General features: G+C 38.6%; 2 protein-coding genes across 17 annotated transcripts in view; both read right to left on the bottom strand.

Annotated features, from left to right (window-relative positions):
* The window catches only part of LOC103702503 (RNA-binding KH domain-containing protein RCF3-like), a 27,505-nt gene extending 17,377 nt beyond the window's left edge, over positions 1-10,128 (bottom strand). For 12 of the 14 annotated variants that reach the window (XR_003384768.4, XR_015987300.1, XR_015987299.1 and 9 more), the window contains exons 1-5: positions 9,985-10,128; positions 5,161-5,876; positions 4,358-4,828; positions 1,046-1,300; positions 544-846 (exon numbers count right to left, since the gene is read on the bottom strand). Coding sequence is in view for 8 of the 14 variants with exons in the window: in XM_088722235.2 (XP_088578361.1) it covers positions 544-846; positions 1,046-1,300; positions 4,358-4,828; positions 5,161-5,865 (1,734 nt within the window). In the remaining 6 variants the exon portion in view is untranslated. The remainder of the gene's footprint in view (positions 1-543; positions 847-1,045; positions 1,301-4,357; positions 4,829-5,160; positions 5,877-9,984) is intronic. The other 2 variants (XM_088722237.1, XM_088722236.1) reach the window with 1 other exon arrangement.
* A 3,928-nt stretch (positions 10,129-14,056) lies between these two features.
* LOC103702505 (protein IQ-DOMAIN 21) lies at positions 14,057-18,202 on the bottom strand. 3 transcript variants are annotated; one of them, XM_089930858.1, is made up of 4 exons: positions 17,910-18,202; positions 17,530-17,832; positions 14,797-15,330; positions 14,057-14,709 (listed from the first exon to the last, which is right to left on the bottom strand). In XM_089930858.1, the coding sequence occupies exons 1-4, from the start codon at positions 17,985-17,987 to the stop codon at positions 14,200-14,202; spliced, it is 1,425 nt and encodes a 474-aa protein (XP_089786984.1). In that variant the 5' UTR covers positions 17,988-18,202; the 3' UTR covers positions 14,057-14,199. The 3 variants fall into 3 exon arrangements, with proteins under 3 accessions (XP_089786984.1, XP_089786983.1, XP_008783186.4); XM_089930857.1 differs by having other exon boundaries at positions 14,057-14,712; positions 17,910-18,198; XM_008784964.6 differs by having other exon boundaries at positions 14,057-14,712; positions 14,797-15,297; positions 17,910-18,194.
* Positions 18,203-27,926: the final 9,724 nt, after the last annotated feature.

Here is a 27,926-nt window from a genome sequence, read left to right on the forward strand (position 1 = left end):
ATCTGAGTACGCACGTGTATATACATAAGTACGAATCTAAACAATTTCAAAGCATCAGCCAATGCACTTACTAACCATCCCCTCACACCACCAGAAAATCAGCAAACAAGCCACTACTTCTACTACACATACCATTGTCTGCCAGCTGGCAGTCATCCAAACTGTTGCTGCAAAATTGACCAAATCATAGATGCCTAAAGACTGAGTATTCCTTATCCTTCACAATATGACGAGGAAAGTAAAGTTTCATACCTGGGAAGACAATGAATGTCAAGAAGCTGAGCTCTACACAAGATCATGCACTAGAGGACACCAAATCTCTTTCTATTCAAGCTCCTACATGTTTATATGCTAGCTTAAGCATTTCGTTTTCATGCAAAAGTAATTTCTATCCATACAATTATGAGCATTAATTTCTTACCAAAAATGTTATTAATACATTATGTGTCATGCTGCATCAAAAGTACACTCCTAAACATAAAAATAATACAAATATCATTAAAAGGAATATTTCCTAGTAACACCGAAAAAGGGGCTCATTACCTGTGGTCCCCATGGTGCACCTCTTTCAAGACTAGGAGGAAGACCCGAACCATGAAATGCAGGAGGAAATGCAGATCTTTCATCATAGGGTCGACCAACAGAATCTTTCGGAAATGAAGGCAAATTGGAAAACAACCTGGGGGGTGAAGATTCCCTCCTTCCCATGTATGGACCAAACGGAGGTATTTGCTCAACAAAAGTAGGATAACCACCAGGAGGTAATTTATCACGGAAAATATGATGCTTCAGTCTAGTAGTAATCTGCAGCAAAGCTTCCTGAACTGCTCCAAATTCACCATTTATCTGAAATGAAACAATTCCGATGTCATGATGCTGATATAAGAATGAATCAAATAAACATAGCAATTACATATAAAATATCAGATGGAAAAGCATGGAACAATGACTAGGAGAAAAATAAACACGACCAACTCATATGAAAGGGCAAAAAAGGGTCCACAGCAACCAAACATGAACATATGTGCAACAAGTCAAGACAGACCTGAACGACTTCATCATTTTCTGGCACACCTTTTGGGATCTGATCTTTACCCAATATACGAATGTGAGCTCCAGAGAGCTTCCTCATTTCTGCTATTATGGCACCACCTTTGCCAAGAAGACAACCAGTCTGGTTTGAAGCAACAAGAAGCCTAGATAAAAGAGCATTCTCTTTATTATCAGGCACAGCCATCACGATCCTGTGCTGCACACGAAGGACAGCATCTTGCACTGGCGAAATTCTATCATTTGGGAGCTACAAACACCAATTAACTAAATTAATGAAGCTTGCTTATCACTGTAACAATTATAAAATTATAAAATGCATACAGTTGCATAGCATTCATTACCAAGACACCTATAAATTCCTGGAAACAATGAGTCGAACTGACCGTGCCCATGCTAAATCCATTTTAAGTTGACATTCAAACACTAATCAGTTTTAAGATACATGGAGTCATATAAAAAGTCACTTTGGATAAATAACAAATAAACAAGTTAAAAAGTAAAAGAAAGAAAAAGAGGAGAAACAACAAACTGCACAATCAGGCTAATGGAACTCCACCTCGGATAAGAGGAATACTTGATTAGTCTTCATTCAAATTCAAACTGTCTATCCGATGCATTAAGCATGCCTTTTTGCAGAAAACTAAAAAAGAAGAAGAAATAGCAAGTGTTGTCATGCCTCTCTTATCCAAAGAGAAAGACCCTTAGCAAATCACCATGAATATATATCAACTGGCCTAGCAGCATCGCACCACTTAAACAAGGCAAGAAAAAGTTCAAGAAAAAGGATCCATTCAATAATTTCAAAAATAAAATAAAACAACACATAACATATGCTCTTACAAGGTTTAACAGAATCACAAAGTAATATAAATCATTGATTCATTAAAATGAATAGATAATGTAAATGCAACCCAAGCAAGAAACAAAAAAAAAAAAGCAAATATGCCCTGAACCTGCGTAAGATCGCCCAAGGCATAGTGACTATCAAGACATTGTTTTGGTAGGTGTTATAACAAAGAAGTCATATCATCAAGTTAACCAAATAATATAGATTAAGGATTCACAATCTCAACTTACACCACTCCAAAATATTAGATTGTAATTATGCCCAATAAAGAACCTTAAAAAAAGAGACTGACGTGGGAAAAAAATCTTACACCTAAATAGACCTGGTTAAACTCCAATTATACAGAAAGGTCCATGTTACTTTAACAACAAAAAGAAAGGAACAGCTCTCACCCTATAGAAGCCTTCTGAACATACAAATCAACCATATAAGAAGGTATCTCTTACACAAGGCATCATATGAAAAAGGAAACAAAACAAACAACACATTCTTTAGTGTTTTTTCTAGCACATAAGAGTACAGTGCAAGCATGCTCGCTTTAGTAGTAGAATGCAAAATCAACTTGCATTGTTTAATGATATGCATAAACAACCAGTGAACCTAGACGAAAAGTACATATGTTTCCAAAAGTGGGTTCATTAAAAATTCCAATAAAAAAATGATACTACTAAATGGAAGTTAATGGAGCTCATTTTAGCGAATGATGTTGGGCATGTAACACATTCACAGGCATGTCATGCTTTGAATTTAGCATATGAATAGTTGATTCAAACGCAAGAGGCCATAAGATCCCCTCTGCCAGTGATATACAATAATATAAGATCACATAATTTCATCGTTGTGAATTTCACCCTTTTTCAAAAGAGTCACTACTGTATAGCGAGCAAATCTTAAATAGTACTAGCATATTTGTTGACTTACTGTATCAATTTAGAGCCAAGGGCAATCCTAAAACCGAATAGGATGTACAAACACCCCAGTCATGGTAAAATCACAGATTCGACAAGGAGGACAAGAGTTTGCTCTAATTGTAGTAAAACTTATCATAGATAAAAAAATGCAGGAGTTTGATGTATGTAATCAAGCAGCTAACTTCAAAATATGAAGTCATGAAACTACTCATTGGATGAATCGCTTTGGCAATAGACAGAGGAAACATGTAGAACTCAAAAGATAATATAGCTTATCACAAAATATATAAGCTAAAAAATTTGAGATAACTTGTGCAGGAAAAAAATATCAGATCTAAGCATCGGAAAATAAGGTAACTGACAAATGCGGGTTCAAACACCCTTTATGGGTGCATGACAAGATTGAAGTCTTTCATTCCCATTATCCATGGCAATTATCATATGCCAACTCTAAGTATACAAATAACCAAAGTTTCTACAGCTATCACTTTCAAAAGGTTTGGCAAATTAGCTTCATATCAAATATTTCTAATTAACAATAACTTTAGGCCAATGTTGCACGGATATGCAAACCAGCTCATAGAATTTGTGTCGGTTAAGTACTATAATTGGATATACCCAAGAAAAACACATGGATACTGCCAAATTTTTATTTTAGTTGTAGCTTCTAAATATTGTTAGAGTTGGTCAACTCCAAGAACGAGAATAACCCACTACAACAATGTCAAAAGTGAACTTTTGTTCTTTTCAATATTGGTCAAGAATATTGGTATTACAATAATTTGCTACATGCTGTTGTTCCAATATTTGTAAGACGATTGGGAAGCTTCAATGAGAAACATGCATATTGGAAGACCTTAAAACATAATATATTTTATATTTTCATGTACACAATATTTAATTTAAATATATTTAAATTATTTCCATGTATCCCTGTATCTCCTTTTCTTTTTTTTCCCTTTCGTCGAGTCAAGAACATGGATCCACACACAAATCTGACTCATGTTAACGTCAACAATAGTACAGGCTGCTACTAACCTGGATATGGTTGTCAGAAAATGATGCAACATAACAGGTCTCAAGCACATGCCCTCACGATTAACGCATATCACTGTAAAGTTCTTGACGGTTTCATAGTACACGACTAGAGAGACCACTTTCTGGCAATCAACAATAGTGGTGGTGGTGGTGGTGGTAAAAATAATAATAAGTGGTAACAATAAAACAAAAAAGTATAGCACATATAAGTAAATCTACTCCTTTCAAAGGAGGAGGACTAGATGAAGATACAAAATCCCATGTCTTTTCAACTAAGGGTACACTTTTAAATGTTTGAAAGATTTCTCGCTACAATAAAAACTATTTATTAGTAAGTGTTGAACCTCACTAAAACTCTCCATACCAAGTTCCCTTCCTAGCTATTGACCATGATACAGCAAATACACAAACAAGAACCAGAAAAGTAACAGGAAAATCAGAATAGAAAAATATAGTATTTTGTTGATTTTTAAAGTAGAATATGGAAGAAAAAAAATAAGGCCAGTACCGCAGGACCCGATATGACTATGATGCGATCATCTGATTCAGGTTCAGTCTCAAGAATTTTGATTTCGCAGCCTGTTTCGTGTTGAAGAGTCTTAATAATGCTCCCTCCTTTTCCAATCACACTTCCAACTTTGTCATTGGAACACATCAACCTATAAGTTAGTAGCTCTAGAGAAACTGGAGGCTGGCCCGCCACAGCAGCCCCTCCATGGAATTTAGAAAAAGGGGGAGCAATGCTTGAATGATAATCAGCAATATCATATGGTCTACTGGAAAAAGATGGTCCCTGAATCGGACGATGATAGCTTGCTGGTGGAAGACCTTCTGGCTGAGGAATAGAAGAAAATGAATGAGATGATGGCCCAGAAGGAACAGTTGCAGGAAATGAATCACGATCACGAGGTGGATTCTCTAGCAGCTGCTGAGAAACAGATTGGAGCGCTTTCCTCACTGAATCAACAGCTCCTGTGATCTGCAGAAAATTATTAAAAAGGAACACTAATCATTCAACAAATATTATAAGCAAGGATTTGAGGTATGCTTCTTTAAAAGACTCGAATCCAAGGATGCATACAAAGCAAGGATGAACATGAACAACCAAATGATGAAAAGATTTTCTTTTAATTAAAAAAAAGGAAAGAAGACAGAGAGAGAGTAATGCAATAAACAATGCCAATTAGAAAACCCTTAAAGTGAAAGACCGATAGAAATCATTCACACTCTCTGAAACCTTTGCGATTAAATTTCAAAATTAATTTGCCTTCTATGCATAAAGACACTCAGATATAAAAAGTAAATTTGTACCTGGACAATTTCGTCATTTGGCGAAGCACACAGAGGAAGTTTGTCTCTTGGAAGTATTCTGATCTGGGCCCCACTTTCAGCTGACATTTGCTTGATTACACTTCCACCCTTCCCGAGAAGACAACCAACTTGGCTAGAAAGAACAAGTAATCTCACAGTAACAGAAGAATACTTGTTGCTCGATTCATCGCCACCATCACTCTCTACTTCACCTTCAATTGTCCTCTCAAAAACAAGCAGGAGAGCCTTAAGCGCCGGAGATGTCTTCTCTAATTTCACGTCCTCTATGGCATCAATTTCCTCTTTCCTTTCATCATTAGCTGCACCTTCCTTGGTATCATCACCACCATCAGCAGCTTCTGCATCTTCATCACCTTCCTTACCTTGCTCTTTACCAACTTCTGCATCTTTTTCTGAACCAATTATAACAACTACCCTCTCATCACATCCAGGAACAATTTCTTCAAGTCTAATCTTTGCACCAGTCTCCTGGCGTATCCTTGCTATAATGCTGCCACCTTTACCAATCACACTTCCAGATTTGGAAGCAGGGCAAAGCATCCGGAATATAATAGCCCCAGATACTACTTTCAACTGATTCTGCTGTGTGATGGAAGATGTGATCTTTTGTAACTTGCCCCTGCCATTCGGTTCTATAAGGCTACGTTCAAAAGGTCGCTTTGAAGGTGTAAATGGAAAAGCCATGCCCTCTGCCACTGAACACCAAAAGAAAAATTAGGAGGTAGAGATTACCAACATAAAGAAACAAAACATCAATCAAGGAAAAAGGAAAACCATTATGGACACTGGGATTTGCCTGAAAAAAGACACAAAAAGAGCAACATACGAAAACCAGAATATTTAACAGGATATCCTGAGATCAGATATTTAGTCATGTAGAATTCACACCATGTGGTTGTCATGCTACCCTCTAACAAGTACAAACCAGTCCCATTTCTATAAAACCTTGCTATGTAACATCAACCATTGTCTAATCAGTTAGTAAAAAACTACATAGGTTATTCTGGTTTGGCTGGATTTGGTGGATATGGTGGCTAATCTCAACAGCAGAAACCATAACACGCACAAAATAACTATGATAAGGACCCCTTGAACGTGTAATACAAAGAAAAGCCGTGAACATCTGATTCTGGAACCCTGAAATAAAAATAGCAGTGTGAAAGTCACCCAATGAAAGAAAAAGTACAACGGAAAAAGGAGGGGCAAAAGAATATACGTCTACACTTAAGAAAACAGCCAAATCACACAAAAACAGAAAACAAAATACACACAAAAAACTGCATACATAAGCAGGATATGAGTTGGCAAATTCGTAGCACAATAACAATAAAAATAACTGATTTGAGCTATTTTATCCTTTCCTTTTCTGCTTGATGGATCACATCAATCTCAAAATATCCCATACACAATATCGCCTAGTCCACAAATAGTTTTATTGTCACAAATATATATATAACCGCTCAATTAAAATGAGACGAACACAAATCTTAGAAAAATGCTGAATGCATAAAGATTTTTTTCGTTTAACCCAATAATGAAAGTCTTATGCTAAAATGTATCATCCTCATTTACTTGTCTAATGGTTAAAAAGTCAGGTTCACAGGTCATGTTTTCCTATGACAAGCTCTCAGACATTATCAACTATTTACCTACATTCAACTCAACATATTTCCATGAGTTGTTGCCACAAACCATGTAGTTGTATTCCAATTCTAGTTGTAATCCAATTCCAGAAGACAAATGCTACTACGATAAACTCTTCAAAGGCGTAGGGAGAAATCCCATGCCCTTTCCAGTTGTTGAGAACTATAGAGGAAGTAGTTAATAGAAAGTAATCAGCAGAAGAACTGATCGCAAGATCAACCCAGATGGGGATAAAAGAAGAGAAAAAAAATTAAAATGGTTCAACATTAGAAATATAGCCAAAACCCAAGACAAAGCAACAAGAAGTACGTAGAAACTAGATAACTCAAGTAACAATCACAGCCCAAAAATTAAATCCAAGAAGAAAATAGAATAACACAAAATGTTAATTGTAGTAAACCACCAAAAGCTTAAAGAAGATTTGCCTTTTATACTTATCTTCTAAAGAAACTCTTGGGTATAAGAATGTTTGGACATAATTCTAAATCTTTTGTTTAAAAATCATGCACTTTGGTGATCATGCTGCCCAAAAACAAGCCTACAAATATTCTCCCATATTTAGTACACTCAATCCATTGTTTTTGCAAGCAACCAGCTATACAGCATGTAGATGAACATTGTTTTCAAAATCAGCTGCAGCATCCACTTTAGTGATTTCGCACCTAAGCAGCTATGCCATGTGTCACCGCAGCCTCATATAGTGCAAGGGCCTAAAGCATCGATATAGTGAGTGAAAAGCTGTATTGTTGCTTTATACCAGGTGCTGGACTGTTCCTAATTGGACTTGTTCAGCAATTAGACAATGATTTGACATGTTGATATCTATTAAAAGAAGGGTCGCATCACTTATTCTGTGCTCTAATCGAACAGAAAGTGGGAAAGAAGAAGGGAAGAGAAGAATGAAGAGTGAGAAACAAAAAGGCATCCTTCCAAGCATTGCACCACCAAAGATCCAATGCTAGAGCTCCCGCTTCACAGCAGACACACCACCTAGCATGTCAGACATCTTTATTTTTGGCTGATGCTACATGATCATAAACATCTTCATCATATGTTTATTATGTTTGGCAGATGATAATAGTTGTCATTAGATTATGGACCTTTTACATCATATGAATGTGGATATGGTATTTGATGTTAGGTTGATAATGTTTTATAGCTTATCATTTTTTTTGCATGAAGTTGATGTATTGGTATCTATTCTCAGTAAGAAAACACTGATATGCTTTAACAGGTGTCTTTGAGTTCATAGTACCCACTATCTGCTTTAAAACCATCTAGCCTTTACAAGCCCATTATCTGCTTTTTTAATACACTCTGGCTGAATTCTAAATCAAGAGGTCATATGCTGAGTTAAGCTGCTCAATGTTTGTGGAAGATGACAAACTTGAAATGCAAAAAAAAGGACATGAAAAAGAAACTTCAATAAGGCCTCTTTGAGTGTGTAAATGAAACCTCCGTGCCTTGTTTTGAACACCAAAACAAAAAATAGATGGTGACTATAGAAACAACCAGTACATCAACCAAAAGATAGGCAAGATCAAAACTTACAAATATGGTCCAATTGTGTGGGACATGGAAATGAAATGTTTTTCATTAAGACATGAAAACCAGGACGAAATTTGAAAAACTAACAAAGAGCATAACAAATTTTATTCATTCAACCATCATATGCCCACCCCCCACCGCCACCACCATTTGAGAAAGGGAATTGCATGAATTAAAAATTTTATATAAAGATTCAGTCACAATAAGACAACTTCAAAGTATAACACTAAGCAATCAAGAATAAACATTTATTTGTTAAAAAAACAAAATAGGAAAAATCTTGTTTCTTCAGCAATTCTCCATACAAAAAACATGCATCCTTAGTGGTTCAAAACTCATCAAATGATCATCAGGTTTCACTGTGACAAGTTCTCAGAAGTTATCAGCTGTATGCCACATGCTATCAAGCACATTCATGAATTCTAGTTACAGATCTTGCAATTATATTCCAGTTCAAGAGAAAAAAAAATAATGCCATAAAGTCTTCTTGTGGAGAATTTGGCGGCGATGGCAGAAAAAATTCAACAGCAAAAACCCTCACACATATAACATAGCTATCGGGAAGGGGGGAAGATAGGGCATCAGTGGAATGAACATGCCCTTCCCTGCTTCTCTCGGAACACCAGGAAAAGAAAATAGGTTGAAAACTATTAACAGAAAGAAATAACCAATACATCAAGCCATAAAAAAGCACGGAAACCAGAATGAAAACAAATATTATTTAGCAGAATCATAACTTAATATAGATGCAATAAATTATAGAGGCTTACTTTCTTTCTTTTATTGATACATAGACGGATTCAAGCTTACAATCTGGCATTTAGAAAAAACTACTCGATCAATCAATTCACAGTTGTAACTTGAAAACTATATAGTGATTAGAACAAAACAAAATCAAACACTAGCAAAAGAATGGCTACCCTATAAAAGGTAAATTTTTTAATCTTCTCTGATGGGCAAAAGTACATGTGCAGTAATTTTGATACCTAAATGCACATCCCTGATAGTTTACAAAAGCATACCCAGTGGTCACCAAAATTCTCTGTGACAGCCAATCAGACATTAGCGACTACTTACCTACATGGATAAACCATCACATTTTTGTGAATTCAACAGGTCATGGTCCACACTAGCTGAAGATATCACACGTAAAATGAATCCACGATTTTCTTTATTTCTTCCCTTACAACTTTTCCGAATTTTCAATGATAGAAAGGGCAATCAAAAACGTTTCTTTTCGAATCAAGCCCCCGAAAACTACCGAAAAAATTAAAAATATTTAGCACTGATTATATGAAAGCCGGTGTATCCAGAAATTTTCCCAGAAAGCGCAAGAAGATATATTGTGACCGCAAAACTCTAGGGCAAGAGGTGAAATAAAAAAAAAAAAGGGAAGGGTAGAAATCGAAAAGATTGAGAACGAGAAAGAACGAGAAAGAGAGAGAAAAAGAAAAAGGGAAAAATAGAAAACAGTTCCGGCGAATGATGTGGGAGGCATAAACCCTAGTTTTTACCCCTTTTCCGCCGAAAATTTGAGGACGGACCAAAATAGGAGGCAGAGGGGAGAGACGAGAGGGAGGGAGGAGACGGAGGAGGAAAAGACGCCCTCACCTCTTCGATCGAGAACGGCCGCTTCTGCTCCGAAGAAACCCTAGCCAAAAGCACGGGCGAATAGAAGAACGACGAGGGCCAGAACGAGAGTCGCTTACTCTCGTAACCCGGAAACCAAGCGAACGAAAAAGAGCATCGGCCCAAACGATCTAAGCTTGCCCCATTTATAGGATCCAGGGAACGACGCTACAAGGCCTTCCACTACGCACAATACATGCTCTGCTGCTTGACACGTGGATATCAAAAACAAATACAAAAGTTTTAGTACGGTACGCCCAAGTTGGCACCCAGACGTGGCTATGATCCGTCAAGGAGAGAGTCCAAGTCAAGCAGAAGCTATTTTGCGGCGCTGAAATCCACTTATTAATGCGTGGCGCGCTTGCAAGACGAAATAAAAATGGACGAAGGCCGCGATCGGGGGATGTACGGCACAAACAAGGTCACCACAGTTATTTAAGATTCCTAGTGATCCAAATGCTAGAATAATTTGATTCCTAATGATTTAAGATCAATATGTTCGGTAGTTCATGATCCAGTGATTAAAAATCTCCGGATATCCATGAGTAACTTATTTGGTATGTTACGGAGATTCAAGATCACGGACCACATAATACCATAAATATCTATAATATATCTTAGATAGACTTTTATATGTTTTTAATTTTCATTAATAAAAAATGTAAGTCAATATGCTAATTCCTATAATAGCGCCATAATTTTGTCACATATTCTACTTTTAGTAACCCTTATCATATATTTATTAATCATATAAAATATTAATATATTTATCAATATATTAATTATTAATATATTCTATAAAAATATATTTATTACTCCTATAAATTATTAATCTTATAAAAATATGTTATTTTTCATTATAGAATTAATATTTTAATTTATATTTATAATAGATTTTTTAATATTAATAATTATTTTGATTATAAAAATAAGGTAGATAGGAGTAATATATTTAATATTTTTATATAAATATAAAATATAATAATATATTTCTACTATAATTTAAAATTATTCTTTTATAATAATAAGATAACAATATGATTAGTAATATATTATAATATAATATATATATATATATATCATTAATATAATATATAATATCAACATAATAATATATATATAACAATGATATAATATATTGATGGTATATTGATATATTTATTTTTTTACAAAATTAAGGGGTATTTTTGTCTTTAAATTTCAATCCAGGATCACTATCCTGGAGTGATCTTAGATTTCCGACCTCAAGGATAGATATTCCATCATCGAGTTGGGCGGTGACTTGAAGAGTGGATGTGATTTAGGATCACCGCCATGTAAGATCACCGTGGTGCAACCAAATACGGTGATTTCATCACCTTCATCCATATTATTTTTGATTATGGGACGATCATCTCATACCAAACGACTCCATAGTTTATAAGCAAACAATGCTTACTTGGTGATCCTTCGTCTACTGCTGGCGGCCACCCATGGATACAAAGCACTGCGGTGTGGGGGCAGCGTCATGGAGAATTCTGGTTAATTAATATGGGCTTGCATCTATCATTTGTCCGGCCGGTTCTATATATTTTTTCTTAAAGCAAAAATATATATAATTATAAATTTTCATGTGAGATCATCCCCACCGCAACCCCCTGACAATTTCCCCTGGTTACAGGAGACATTTTGATTCCTTCAATGCCTTATGCATTAAATTATCTTTTCGTTGCTTGCCAAACTTTGAGCCTTTTTTCAGATGTCACGTTTTTTCATTTTTCAACAAAATTTTCTTTAACTTTTTGCCATCTTGCCTATTCCATAGTTGTAGTTTTCTACCTTCTATTTTAATGTTCACGGGATATATATATATATATATATATATATATATATATATATATATATATATATATATATATATATATATATATTATAGTAAAATGACAGTTTTGAAGTTGATGAATATTTTTTCTCGAGTCCATCTATCAATATTTATATCAAGAATATTTTTCTCTATTTTTTAAAAAATTAATTTAATTACCCCATGCCTTTCTCATCGCTAAGAATTGTGTACACTTTTTTCTTCCAAATTGAACCTTTTTCTTTAAACTTTTAGCCACGTTAAATTTTATTTCTTCATCCAATTAAACTCCCGAATGACTAGAATCCTTATTTATGTCTCCTAAATGATAATGTAAAATCCAGCAAATTGGGCCTGGTCCACTTGGCCGGCCCACTCACTTTGGCCCAACAAAAAAAAAAGAAAAAAAATTGCATGTGCCACACACGTGCCTGGAGAGAAGAGGTCTCCTAACGGGAGTCTTCTTCCTCTTTGAGTTGGTCGGACGAAATCCGACTTCAGGTCGGATTCTGATCATGGACAAGCACTATTTAAAGCTCCCTCACTCATCCCTCTTCCACTTCACCGAAGAACCCAGCCGTCACCAAATTTCTTTTCAATTTCTTCTGCGGTCGTCGACTGTGTCAACGTCATTGTCGTGGTTAACCGCCGTCGAAAACCAGATAAGGACCTGACCTCTCTTAAGCTACTCTTTCTCTCCTTCTTCTGGGGTCGTCGAGAGCCTCAATTAGGTCGGTAATCTTCGAATTTTTGGTGGAAAAGGGTGATGTGCTATGTTTTCCTATTTTATTGGATCGATCGCTTCTCTTATTGATTTTGATTTGTTTCGTCATCAGCGCTTGTCACTAAATCTCTCTCTGGCTCCCTTGATGGCTATGGCCTTGACCAGAGTTCCGACCACCGAGGCACCTCAGTTCCATGATTCAAGAGGGGGTCGGAAACTCTTGTTTTGATCTGATGCCACCAGTCATTGCCACCCATAGTGGGTAGCCATAAGTTCCTTGGCTTGAGGCACCACCACAACCACCTTCTCCCTCTTCCTTTTTTCTTCCCTTGGATGGAGACAGACCTTGCTCTCTATGCCTCTCTCCGATCTCTCTCTTCCCCGCTTTCTCTCTCTGCAAAGTTTTTTCTCTTAATTCATGGCAAGACATGTTGAATAATCTAGGTTGACCCGTGCTATTGACAATCAAACTCAAAACCCTGATTGAACCCGAACAAAGATTCTCTCTCTTCTTTATTCTCTCTGTATAATGTCTCTCTCTATCTAGATTTTCTTTTTCTACTATCTCTAGAGATGATAGACGAGTAGGATACTTTTCTTCATGATTTTGGGTCAACCCTAGTAAAGCATCCTGATCCATGATCGTCGGGTGACGTTTCAGCTCCCATCTTGGCTCCTGCGAGGCATTGTTATATTTGATCACCACAATTTTTATTGAACTATTTGTGTCCTAGTCCGAGCATAATTCGATGAATTTTATTTTGATCAAGCCGACCGAAGTGTGGGGCATTCTCACTTGGTCAATTCTATGAAGATGTTTCGAGAGCCATGAGGGAGCAAAGGACATTAGCAATGGCAAAGAGAGGAAGTGAGAGATGAGGGCGCGATGGATGGAGAAGCCTATGGCCCTCAGCTTCTTCTCGACGGTCCAAGCTTGGATCTTCCTGTTGTCTATCAACAGCAAGTTGCAGGTTTGCACTGCTCGCACCATCTCGAAGTGGTCGATGCTGCTACTATGCCTCATCACTCTCACTTGCTATGCCGCAAAAGGAGCCATCGAAGGTGGTCAAAGAGGATGAAGTAGCCGGACGGTTTTAGATTTCAGAGAGGTATTTTAGAAATTTTGAATCATTTAGACCATCATGTGATAGTCATGCAACCATCTTATTAAGGAGATGATAAAAATTAAGTCATTGTCGATCAAAATTGCAATTTTATGGACCAGATTGAGACATTTTTAAGGGGATGTGCCAATTGGCAAAAATGCAACTCGGGTAAGGAACATATTTTTTATAGAAAAAATTCTACATCGCACGAAAACAAAACGTTCGCCATTTTAATTTTATATAAAATTCCCCAAAACTCCACTCCACACTAGTTCCGATTCCCTCACTATTTTAAAATATTTACAATATTTTCGACTTTCCAGCATCCAAAGATGCTCTGTCTTTTATCACAAGCAGCGCATAAACTATATATATATATATATATATACCAAAAAAACAAAAATATTATATAAATAACAAATCCAAATCCAACAAGAACTCAAGACTCGATCGATCATCACGCATGATAGATAACAACAGCACGGATATAAGTACACGACCCATGCATGCATGCATCCATGCATCCATCAAACGTATATGCCCCTCCTCCCGTCCCCTCCCACCGGCGGCGTCCAGTCATCCTCACCGTAGCTGGAATCCGGACTGTACCCTGTGTGCCGCCTTGTCTGAACACGGAGCCCACCACCCCCGCGGCTCGGGCTCCTCCCAGGTCCTCCCGAGCTCGACGACTCCCTGCTGAGCCCCGACCCCGCCCTCCCAGTCGACGGATTCCACTGAGCCGCATGCCGCCTGGCCGCCGGTACATGGCTCCGAACCTTGGCCCTGGCTGACTGAGTCGCAGCCATGTAACTCGGCACCGCCGTAGTCTCATCCCGACGATCGTGCACCGGATTGGATGGGCTTCGTCCAAGGTCCATCTCGACGGTCTTCTCCGACAGGTCTACGGTGTTGGTGGCCGTGACGTAGGAGCTCTCAGGCGGCACCGGCGGTGCATCGCGCCTGGCCTGCCACTGCTGGGTGGCCATCCAGCGCTCCAGCCAGTTCCAACCCCACTGGGGCTTCTCAGGCTTCCACTGCTGCTGCCAATTGTGTACAGATGAAGTGTGTCAATGTAGTACCGTGTTAACTGCATACTAGAGACAACTGAAGATAGAAATGGATACCTGTGAAGTGTAAGCATACGCGAGGGCTCTTTCACGACGAATGACGGCGTCATGCTTGCGCTGGGAGTTGGCCTTCATGGTCTCCAAGGTTTGGTGGCCCGCGTCCCAGTCTCTAAAGCCAAAGCCGTCCTTGGATGAGGGGCTTTTGTTACCGATGGGATGGCTTCCTTGTTCTTCTTCTTCGTCCTCGTATTGTTCTTCCATAGCGAAGTCTTGGCGGCGGTGGCGGTGGTGGTCACGGCCTCCACCTTTGATGTGGTCGAGGTAGTCGGAGAAGGGTTCGTGGGTCAGGACTTTGGTGGCGGTGGAGGGAGGGCGGGGGAAGAGGGAGCTGCGAGAGTGCTGGGAGAACTGGATGCGGCGAGCGCGTACGCGGGCCTGGACGCGGACGAGGGCCTGCATGCAGCGCATCGTCATCTGGGCCTGCTTCCGGACGTGGTGACCTCGGAACAGGGCCTGCAGCCGCACCAGCCCTCTCAAGGCCCGCAGGGCTCTCCGGGCCTGTACCACGTTCCCCATGTTAATATGGTTCGACTGTTGCAACCAAAAGATGGTTCAACACTTTGTTCTCTCTCTCTTAAAATTAAAAAAAAGGGTGGCGAAGCTACCCGTGAACTGTAGTCTACAAAGATCTAAAGAATACAAGAAATCAGCCAGTGCAGCTAAGGATCAATCCCAGAATACCAGTCAAACAAAAGACCAAATTCAAAATGGCTCACAGTTTGTGCAATAAGTAAAATAAGGTTCCAGTTCAGCCACCTACAGGTTGCAAATATCGCTCCAAGGATCTTCGCCGGGTGATATATAAAAGAAAAACAAATAAAAACAAAGAACCGAAGCATACATCATTTGTTGACACAGTGTACATCATGTGGTTGCAGTGTTGAACTTTAACAATTTAACTCAGTTTGATTTGTGGGAAAAAAAAATATATATATATATATATTTTGGAAAGCCGATACTTAAAATTATGATGCCTGAAAAAAAAATTTGATATATTTAATTAACTAAAAAAATGGTACATTCTAAAATAACTTATGTTTGATTGAGCATCTATTTTTTTAAATAATTGTATGAAATACTTATTATATATTTAATAAAAAAAGATTTTATTTATAGATTTAGATTTTGATAGTTTAAAAATAGTTTTGACAAAAAAATCTCAATTATCCGTGGAAAAGCTTTTTCATGTTCCTAGCAAATTTTTCTTTTCAATAAAATATAAAAATTTTATTTCCATAAAAATACTGTTTTTTATTTTAAAATTCTAATCAAATAAAAAAAATTCTTCTTTTTTTTGTCAACCATATTTTTTCTTTTTCTTTTTTTTTTCTGCCACAAACCAATCAAGTCGTATTTTTTGCCGATAAGGCTCTTACTATACGTGAACATGATAAAACGTTGACACCAAAACGCTTTCGGTGCAAGCGAAATTAACAAAGTCTACTTTGGATCTCATGTCGTGCTTGCTGCAGGAATTTTGCAACATAATCGAGTCGTAACACGTACGACGATGTAGGCTCTTTAGGTGAAGAGGATCTGCCCATTTTCGCGAACAGGACTTCCTGACTGAGCATAGGCAAGGCCTTTTATCTTGTCAGGTTCATTCCAATTAATAAAACCCGTGAAGAGCAACAGGGTTATGGTACCGAATTATAATAAAATAACATAAAACAATAATGAAAAGGAATTGATACTCAAAAGGCTGAAAAAAGTTGTATAAAACTTATTTTATTAGAGTAGAAGGGTTATTTATTAGAGTTATATATTACTTAATGTAGCAGACAAGGAACCAACTAAAAGCAAGTGTGGTGTTGCATGGCTGAGATCGGATCGAGTCCGTATGGTCCATGTCCTGACGGTGGTTCCAAGTTCCAATAATCCGTGCTGCAAGACCAGACCTGACCCTTTGCAATCTGAACCCAAAACCTAGTAATCATAGCCTTTGGGTCCACAGCTTTTCCACCTGTTGGTCGGGCAAGTCTGCCAAACCCACTAGCGGATAGAAAACCAGGGACCATTCTTAAAGCAACGGATGTCATAATAACATTATAACTACCATAATATCCATCTTAAATGATAACTTCTATAATAGCAATAATAACCATTTTGCAGACTCCCATTATACACATTCTTTATTAAAAAGAAAGCAGCCGTAGGTCCTTCTCATCAAAATATGATGCTTCCAAATATTCATCTGTATAAAAATTCAAAGTATAATAACTTTCTCTATTATATAACTATGCTGTTTTTTCGCCATTGTTAATTGTCATTTTTTGTAATTATGTTGTTATGGTAGTTTGGAGAGGAAGAGTTGCATGGAAAACTCTGAGACTTATTATTTTTTAATTTTATTATATATATTCGTACTCATACTATATAAAATAATTATTTTAGTAGAAAATAAATAAATAAAATAGAATAGAACTATTAATTAGGAAATCCTAGGATGGGGTTTTTTGGTGTGTGTGTGTTGGGGGCCGTTGGGTGGTCTTAGAAAAGTAATGGAGGATGGTGCCAAGCAAACGTGGCGTTATATCACACAATTGTTCGTCGGATTCACATGAAAAGCCCTGCATCTCTTGAGCGAAATTTTTTTTCTCATTTTCCCTAATTTCTTTTTATAAAGGCTGCGTAACTAGGTTTCCATTCGTTAATCGCACATAAAGATGAATTTTTTGATTCGAAAAAAAAAGGGGGAAACGATGTAGGACAAGGGAATCGGCGACGTACCAGGTATCCGCGGTAATAGGACTGGATGCGAACCGCGGCCTTCTCCTCCCTAGAGAGCCGGCCGTACCCCGCCAGCCTCACCACCTTTGCCGCCGCCTCCGCGGCCGCAGCGGCCGCCTCGGCCGCAGCCGCCGTCGCCACCGCCACCGCGATCGCGTGCTCCCTGTCCTCCTCCTCTGCCGCCCCCAACGACCCGCCGCCGTCGTTCGTGGCCTCCGGCGACGTCTCCGCCGGGAAATGCTCCACCGACACTATCTCCGGCGTGTCATTTCCCTCCGCCTCGACCTCCCTCCCCCTCTGCCTCTGGGAAAAATAATTCCGGAAAAAATCAATTTTAGATCGAATTTGGAAGCGTGGGGATGGTGAGGGGAGAGACTGACCCTTCGGTCGAGGTCTTTTAAGGAGGAGGGCTTGAAGACTCTCTTGACGGTTGAGAACCAGCCGGCCTTCTTCCCCATTCGATGCTGGTTTTTGATTCACGGCGTCACGATTCTGCGTCAAACTCTGTGGGATCGCGGGTGCGTTGCAACGAATATAGGAAGGACGGGAAGCGAGGGGGAGAGAAGTTGGGGAGGGAATGCGGTGGCGGTGAAAAGACGGGGGGGTGCGGGTGAGCTAATAAGTGCAATGCCGACTGTATTTGTCGTCTGTCACGGGAACGCGACTACTTGCCATATCCCCGCCATCCAAAGGAAAAGCGGGATAAAAGATTATAGAGAGAGATGGGGGGTTCAATCGGCCTCACGACTAGGGGCTAGGTTCGCTTGCCTCGTGCACCGCTTGCATTAGTGTCGGTGTCTTGGAATTGGTGCCGCTACAGGAAGAAAAAATTTCGACCTGTGTCGATGCCATGCATGTTTTCAATACAAGGTCACGGACTTCAACCAATCCGGAGGTGGGAAGGTTAAATAATTGCATGAGTCATAATTTTCGTATTTCTATGTACCAATAGAAATGGGATGCTGAGGAAGTCCAATATCATTCCGACTATGCATGTATATCGAATTACGAATAAAACAACTAATTGGATTGCTTTCTTCACTGCCTATCATTTTGGAGAGATTCTTTGAAATCTAGTTTGTATTTGTTTCTCATCTTTATGTCGTCTTCTTTCTCTAAATTTTGATGGCATTAATCACACGAGATTAGCGTGAGCAGCCGATATACCAAAAAATAATAAGTATGGAGAGAAATAAATTGGTTGTGCTGCTAGAGATTTTATTGGTTCACAGTAGTACATTGTACAAGCTGAACTGAAATTTAGAATCTTTGAAGAAGATTATCACCGCACATCCCATTGATAAACACATGGTATGGTGCATAAATGGCGAATTAAAGATGGAATCAAGTGGCGTTATGTGATTGATCCAATTAAGGCATCTTCTTAAGCCAACAAAACGTTTATTCCATATAAACGAGGGCCATGTTCGTTCTCACAAGTCATTATTCCTTATCTTGTTGGTTTTTTTTTGCAAATGGATAAATAGATTTGACTTTGAGCATGGAGTAAGCTCTGTACCACTACTCTCTTCACACAAAAAAATAAATAAATAATTAAAAATAAGGTTGTATTTGTGAAGTCACTTTCCTTCTTGATTAACAGCAATCTTCAGTGATAGACTTACTAATTATTTAACGGAAATTAATTGTTTATTGTACTTCTAAAGATAAATTTATATTCTGACAAAAAAATAATATCCCTGAGAGCCCTCATATATTCATGGCTGCTTTCATAATGCTGTAGATTGTAAATTTCAATTTTACCGCTTATAAAATTATGAGCTATGGATTGGTAAAATTTTCTTCCCGAGCCAAATTCTAAATTTATTGTCAAGAGAAAATGTCAGAGAGATTACAAATTATAAAGTTTGAAAAAGTAAAAGTTCGAATTCCACCTGCTCAATCTTTTCTAATGCAAAGAATATATAGGATTGATGCATGGTAAGGAGCTGTATCTAAAGTTCAATGCATCATCACAAGATATAGCCAGCATCCGATATGTACGTTAAACTCACCAAACTAAAATATCTGGAATGCATTCAAGAAAAAAAAGAAAAGAGCAACATCTAGGTCATGTTACCAATCAATAATCACAAAAAAAGAAAATCCAGAGAGAGAAAAAAATCAAATTAAATTTAATGTAAATAAGGTTTTTTTGCTAGTGTGTGCATGTAAAAGATAGTAATATCTTGAGCATCATGTCAAATAGGCTTGGTTTCTATGAATTTGAATCAACATAAGATTGGTATCCAATAAATGGATAAAACATGGAATATATATATATACATATATATTTCTTAGAAAGGGAGAGGGAAAGAATTCGACCTGTACTATAATTATCTAGGTTTAAAATTTTTGGACGAACGATGCAAGAATTAAACCTAAAATATTTAATGAAATTATTAGTTTGATTTTTAGTGGCAAATAATAGCTCCAATATATGCACAAAGCTTTTGAGAGCTCGAAATTAAGAAGTTCATCTTAAAATTTTATTGATGATATTATAAAATGGGCAAAACATGGCTAGCTTACAGGCGCCATGGAAAATTATGTGCCCATTAAGAAACGTATGGTGCGCATAAGTAGGATCTTATAACAGGTCCATGGCCTTGTCCTCCAGTCTCATTGAAAGACCAGGTTCCTCAATAATCCATTTCATTCCAAATGCCCTATATCCGGCCTGAACATGATATTGTGAGAGGGAAGCACACTAGAAGTCCAAAATAAGATCTTGATCTAACCAGCAGTTCTTTTTACTCACCCTTGTGAGGCTCTCAAAAGTAGTTCGGTGCTTCCTGAGATTTAACGTGGCAGCAACTTGAGGGATATAAAGCTTCCTAAAGGGGCCCTTTCCTAAAGGCAAAGCAGCTCCACCTAAAAATTACCTTTCTAACTCGCAAAAAAAGTGATGCTCCAAAACTTTTTTTTTTCTTTTTCTTGAAGAGGATGTATCATATATATCGAGTACGAATATATCCAAAAAGATCAAAAGATAAAAAAAGTGCACCAAATAATCCCCTCTCTCCTAGCCACAGAGTCTTCCCAGAGTGGTTAGCCACATAAAAGACCATTCAATCTGCTGCCCCGTTGGCCTTACGATACACGTACTTTATCTGGTGACAGCCGGTGGTCAACGTACGCCAGGACTTACGGTAGTTAGGGCAGAGCTGCGGCTTGCTTAGGAGGATATTTTCTATATGAGGTGGGTACTTGATTCCGAGCGGATGTATCTCGAGGGGGATTCATCCATGGTGATCGATTGGATATGAGGAGCGCATATGTATGGTGATGGACATCCTCTCATTTGTGAGACACGTAAATTGGTTTAGGAGATGAGCGTATTTCAGGCACCACATGTGTTTCGGAAGACGAACATGACAGTAAACTAGGTCACCTCTTTCGTCGCTCGGCATTCGGAAGAGTTTTTTTGGACATCGATAGTTGACATATTTCTCTCTTGTACTCTTTACTTTCTTTTGATTTGACAGTATGTACTCAGAAGTATATGAATTACCGTTTTTATTAAAAAAAAATATCCCACCATTAATCATAGTTTGGATGTCCCGAGCAGCGGATGGTACACGTACAACACATCCAATAGCTTAAAAATTCTTCTCACCAATCCCATCCGCTCTCCCCACCCGGCCAAACCAAAAAAAAAAAAGATATGAGTAAGGCTTTGTAAGAAGAAATAAGTACTACGTTCTTATTCGCAAATCAGTGGCTGGTGTTTCCTTCTATGCGAAGACAAGCATAGGGCCAGAGATTCAGAGTAAGGTTGGTCGTTTGTACCTTTCCTCACGTCACACGGTGCCTTGGTGAGGGATGGCTCTTTGTCTAAGAAAGAACGATTGCATTAGGAGCCTACCTTAGATGAGGATTACGACGGGACAACAAAGCTGGCCCATCCTTGTCTCGTGTCAACAGATTACAATCCAATGATATAAAATAAAACCATCTTTCTTATGGGCACATATATATTTTCCCTAAAAAAAAAAACAATGAAGATCCCACCAGCTCCATTAAGAACCCAAAGGCACATAAATCTCATCGCATCTTCGATGCTAAGTTTTGCTGCGGGGATGATTCGCAAGCTGACAGTTGCGTTTAGTTAACTTGTAAGGGATACGGAGATGATTAGTTTGGCAGATCTTTCCCCTAAAATTATTTTTCTTTTCATTGGCGTTTCATGAACCAGACATGAAGCCAAGGGACATCTTGGGCCTCCATCTCTGTCGCGGATCTTAAAAGTCTCTAATTTGGTTATCTGACATGCAGGTCTACTCCAAGGACTCCAGTTCACTATGGAGAAATTAAGAAAGATGATCTCTACTTTGGAGTCATTTAAGTTTGTCCATATTTACGATGAGCCGATTAGTGCAGCAAACTGGGTACCCTCTTACAATGCCAGCTATCCAGGTTGACTTATTTGGGATTTGGCCCATTTAGCATAATGCATCCATAGACTTCGAGAAGATATGACCTTAACGTTTTAGATCCTTTTTTTTATATACAATATATCCACCTATTGTCTACGTTATTTGGCTTCGGGTTATTAGTTTCTCCAGAAATACAATCATGGCTGTTGCAACACTCGTTAACAGTTATTATAATTAAAAATAATGGATAGCTGGCCACTCATGGTGGATATTTGAGTTCAAAAATAGTATTGTATCTGAAGTAACAATGAAAAATGATAAAATAAAACTGTTATTGTGGAACAATAGCTAAATAATAGCCATTACACAATTTCTACTATTAGATATATAGTATTATGTCAAGCCACCTGAATTGTTATGATGAGCGTTTTTTTGAAAAATTCCATGTTGAGGTAATATGCATGTTTGTCCATTTGAAGCTGTCAAGAATTGGTAAAAAATGTTGCTACTTTTGTTATTTTAGAAATTAAGTGGGAATCCCACGATCCAGTTCCTACGAGTGCCTCCATGAAACGCAAGCAGTGGCGGACAGGTGTCCATGGGCCAGCCCTCAGGCCTAATTTTTCATTTCTTGGCCCAAATTCTCAATGTTATCATTGAATCTAGGCAAACGCTACGCTAAGGCCCGATCAACGTGCATCCTTATGAGCAGGACAAGAAGCCTTGCACTCTCTCTCTCTCTCTCTCTCTCTCTCTCTCTCTCTGTGTGTTAGAGCCCGGTTAAAATTCTATTATTTTGTGTCACTTCTGACATGTTGAAGTTTTATTGTATGAATATCATATTGTTTTGTGTTTGGCTCCACATGCTGCGAGCTGTGATGGTCTCATATTGGCTAATAAAAGGTGTACCATGTAAGTTTATTAATCTGAATTTCTAACAACTAAAGCTGTTAGACTGTGAATTTGTGATTACTGGTGATGGGGGGCACAATGGATCGTCTTGCTCTGGGCAAGGAATCATTCCATTTTAGCCGGGCAGACCACAACACCGACCAGATAGGACTACAGTCCTGCTCAGAACCAGCTCGATCTCGGACTCCGCCGAAAGCTCAGTTGATCTCGATCGGATCTCTCCACTGCTACGATCTGCAGCAACCTCTTCTAATGCTTATAATGACGTCCCAGGCCCGAGCTTAAAACGTCCTACTGTGTCGGCTGTAAGCCAAAAAACTTCTCCGACTGCAGGACTATGCGACGATGCACCTTGACCGAGCTCGGGGCGCCTTTATATTTGCCGACGCGCCCTAGCCGAGCTCGAGGCACCTTTATATTCGCCGACAAGCTCCAACCCGAATTCAGGGTGCGTTTATATTCGACAGTGCCCCCCGACCGAGCTCGGGGCGTTCTTAATATTCGACGACACGCCCAGGCCAAGTTTGGGGCACCCCATCCAACAACGCGCCTCAACCCTCAAGGCTGGGGTACCCAATCGAGCAAACCTTGGAATCGGAAAAGCTAAGCCGACCTTAGCACCCGCCAAGTCGACCTCGCTGAATATATGATACGACCTCTCATCGAGCTCGACCTCGCCTACGATCGCATCTACGTGCGTGCACACGCCCACCTACGTGGCTGTACATTACAACTTCACTGCGCTATGCTTTGCTTACTGGCCAACAACAACCAAGGACAATGCCATGCTGCTCTAGCCATACCCTGTGACACCTATCAACGTCTGACCGTTCACAGGAATGGCCCATGCCGTGCGTCTCAAACAAGCTCTAGCTGCGCGCCATCTGTCTTAAACCCATCTCCTCCCATGATAAGGACGAGCCATACCTCTGCCACCTAGGCACCTCTACGGGGACTATAAATAGTTCCATCAGGTAATACCTAAGAGACTTTTGGACCAACTAAGATCCACTCTAACTTGAGCATCGGAGGGCCCTTACCGGAACTACCGGTGAGGGTTTGTGCAGGTACGCCCTCGCGCCGAAAGTAGCTCTCCTTCCTCCGCTCCAGCTGCAGCTCCCTCGACTCGTCTGGCGTGGTCACCCTCAGGCCAAATTTGAACCACAACAACTGGTATCAGAGCCATATCCATTGTGGGTCATAACTTTTATGAGTCATGTAAGCCTTTTACCTAGGATTACAAAGATCTAGGAGGATTTAGGCCCTGTTTAGGGGAGCTTTTGGAGGGCCAGAAAGCACTTTCTGGCCCTCCAAAAGTACTTTTAGATGAAAAACTGTGTTTGGTAAATTTTTCAAAAAGCTGTTTCAGCTTTTGCGGGAAGCTGAAAACAGCTTTTGGGAGGAAGCTGCAATTTGGAGCTTTTGGGAGGAAGCTGTTTCAGCTTTTTCGGAAAACTGTATTTTTGACAAAAATGCTCATATTAAAATAACATAATTACATAGTTTGTCCCTTTATAAACCTAAAAATCTGCTGGAGCCAAGAACCCTAGCCGTCAGACTCCCTTTTGTAAGAAAAGGTATTTTTCTTTTCAATTTTTGTATGCATCTCTTGAACCACATTTTAGAAGAAAATTTTTTTTAATCCTTTTCCATACCTTCCAAAATCAATATATTATTTTTTTTTATCATCAACCTCGCGGCCCACGCTGAGGTCCTCCTCGAGCGTGGACCACGAAGAAGAATCCCTAGACCGCGAAAAATTATTTTATGAGAAATTATGGAAAATTATTATGGAAAATTATTTTATACTAATAATTATAATATTTTGTACCTTTATTTTTTATTATACTATAAATATAATATCATATTATATTATATCATAATACATTAATATGTTATATTAAATAATTTAATATTATGTTATATTATGGAAAATTAATTTATACTAATAATTATAATATTTTATACCTTTATTATTGTATTATACTATAAATATTATATTATATTACATTACATTATAATACATTAATATGTTATTTTAAATAATTTAATATTATGTTATATTATGGAAAATTAATTTATAATAATAATTATAATATTTTATACCTTTATTATTGTATTATACTATAAATATTGTATTATATTACATTACATTATAATACATTAATATGTTATTTTAAATAATTTAATATTATGTTATATTATGAGAAATTAATTTATACTAATAATTATAATATTTTATACTTTTATTATTGTATTATACTATAAATATAATATATATTACATTATATCATAATACATTAATATGTTATGTTAAATAATTTAATATTATGTTATATTACCAAATATTAATTTACTCTAATAATTATATTACTATTATGCTATATTAACATAATATTATTTTATATTACAATAATATTATACTATATCGTATATTTATGTATTAATTTATGTTATGTTTTATTATGTTCTGTTGTATAATACTATGCAATGTTCTTTATGGTAATTTTGTCATACAAAAGTACTTTCTCAGTTTGTTTACGAAACACAAAATAAAATACCACAGCACTTTACGAATGTAGTTACCAAACAGCAAATAGCTTTTTATAACAGCTCTACTTCAGACAGCTCTACTTCCAACAGCTCTACTGCCAACAGCTTTCCCAAACAGGGCCTTAGTAGAATCAAATAAGATCCTGACCATAGATGAAACTTTTTTTTTTTGGTTTTGGATAGGAGCTAACTACGAGGGCATTACCAAATTGAATGAAGAAAAAAATTATTATTATCCAATATTAATTAATAAAAGAGGTACTATGTAGGCTTATTAGCCAAAACCGACCCGCTTTCTAATGACTTGAGCCTTTACGATGTGAGTCTGTGACTGAGTACATCCCTTCCATTCATCACAGATGTATAAACTTAACAAAACATGGTGGATGTACGGCATATCGAGCGCAAACAATTGCAGCATTTCACAATCCATGAGTACCACGTGCAAAGCCTCAGTGTCATTCATGCCAGGACACAAGAAATTCGCTGGGGTTATCTGCAAAAGTTCTTACAACCAAAGCCTGAGTGTGTATCCGTAAAGCATACAAAATATGCTACAACGTAAAGTGTAAATGGAAAATTACACTTTGATCCCTCAATTATTTTTGGCAAGCTAGATGCATCGTACCGTTCTACCATAACTATATAGAAAATCAGAAAAGGGGGTGGAGCTAACTCGCAACTACCCAAAGCCAGCCACCAGAATGTTGCTCAATATACGAGGCGACCTAATCAATTGCACCGTTCTCCTCTCGGTAAGCATGGGTGACTTAGGAGGCTACACAGTCCCTCAAAAGGTCGCGGATGTCCTCCAATAGAGGGTGCTCATCGCTTACCCTAATCCACCTAATCACAGTCGTCAAGTCTCCTTTCAGGTAGATACGCTCTAGCCCAAGTTGACTTGCGTATGGGTGATCCTTTCCCAAGCATCTTTGAGCTCGTCTCCAGATATAGAAGTATCATAGAGCCGGCTATCTCTACTGTGATTAGTTTGGAATCCGTGTCTCTCATCACAAAATCAGCATCTTCTAAATCTCCATCCTTATGCATACTATCATCGAAGTTTACCTTAAAAAAGCTCAAAAATGGGAGCTCCCAAGAGACGAATATCTTCCAGGACACTCCCTAGAGTTGAGTGGGGGCCCCATATGTCCCTAGCAATCCCAGATCCTCTGTCAGTCTGAGCCTGAGCGAACTCATCTGCATGAAAAAGCGCCCTATCATCCACAACCCCCAGACTCTGCCTCCATCCTTCAAAAGTTCTCGCAATCTTATCCAATCAAACATAATAAACAATATAGGCAATGCTAACTCCCCCATAAACAGTGATAGGTTTGCCGATGACCCCTTTAGGTAAGCAAAGAAAGTTGCAACCATGGTCAAAGACTACAAAAAAACCCCAGTTGCCTCCAGCTAGCTGTCAAACATGATTGCTCTCAGGCACCCAAACAGTACGTGCTCAATAGTCTCCTCTTCGTCTCAACACATATCACAGGTAAAGTGGAGCCTTATACTCTGTCTGTTTAAAACCATCTAAAAAAGTTGGGAGGCAGCCCTGTGCCACCTTCTAAAGAAAAGCAACCAAAGGGCGAACACAGAGCCTCCAAAGCCAGCCGCCATCCATCGACCGAGGTGTCTCAATTCTATACAACTCTCCAAGGTCGCTGGCTCTCACCCTAGATATGTTCGTCTGACTCTAGATCCTTCTATCAAGTCCTCCCCCCTGGGCACTGGTACGACTAGGATCCACTCCGCCAACTAATCCCCAAAGAAGTGCTAGACCTTCACTGCATCCCATCTCCTCTCTTCTGCCCTGAAGAGGTCATGTGCCCTAAGGCCCGAGCTCTCCGCATCAACCATAGTAGGCCACATCCGAATAGGAAGATTAAACACCTACGTAATATGCAGCACATCTATCGACTAGCCATCACCGACTGTCCACCGAATCCAGAGTACGGACCAATCCTCTTCAACTCTATCCCTTACTTAGCCCCATCTGTCGTCTCCCAATTTGCCATGCCATGCGCCTTTCTTTACCTCATCCGAGCTATGGCTAACACCTTCTGTTGGCTCATCGTGGAGCTCGATTTAAGGGCGAAACCCGAGCAAATCACTATCGAATTTAACCAGGTGAACCCCAGCTTGCTTGGCATGCTGCATGGTTGGGCCTCATTCCGCACATCCTCGCACCGCATGCGTGGGCCAACAAGCTTGCATGAAATATTAGCCTCGTTTCGAGCTCAACTTAGGTCCAATTATGACCAAGCTCGAATCGAACTGAACAGCTTGAACAGATTTTTCAAGTTGAACTCAAATAGCAAAATATTCGGCTCGAAGACTTTCACGCCTAATCGAGTATATATATATATATAGCGATATTATATTTTTATTTATGACATAGATATTATTATTTTAATAATTTAAAAATATCATGTTATGTTATATTTTGTTTTAACTATATTTTTTTTGTTACGACTAAAGCCTAAATTCGAATTTGAACTTGAGCACAAGTACGACTTATTTGGTTTTCGAGTTAAATCAAGTTCATATTGT

Source organism: Phoenix dactylifera, chromosome 5 (assembly GCF_051530095.1).
Source record: "Phoenix dactylifera cultivar Ajwa chromosome 5, Ajwa_hap1_PhDact_Kaust_v1.1, whole genome shotgun sequence".
NCBI lineage: Eukaryota > Viridiplantae > Streptophyta > Magnoliopsida > Arecales > Arecaceae > Phoenix > Phoenix dactylifera.

Bases quoted from the DNA above. Each gene is read 5' to 3' on its own strand.
- LOC103702505 (XM_089930857.1), bottom strand. From the start codon at position 17,987: ATGGGGAAGAAGGCCGGCTGGTTCTCAACCGTCAAGAGAGTCTTCAAG. The intron at 17,833-17,909 runs GTCAGTCTCTCC...TATTTTTCCCAG, and splicing joins TAAAAGACCTCGACCGAAGG to AGGCAGAGGGGGAGGGAGGT. The intron at 15,331-17,529 runs GTACGTCGCCGA...TGGTTGCAACAG, and splicing joins CCTATTACCGCGGATACCTG to TCGAACCATATTAACATGGG.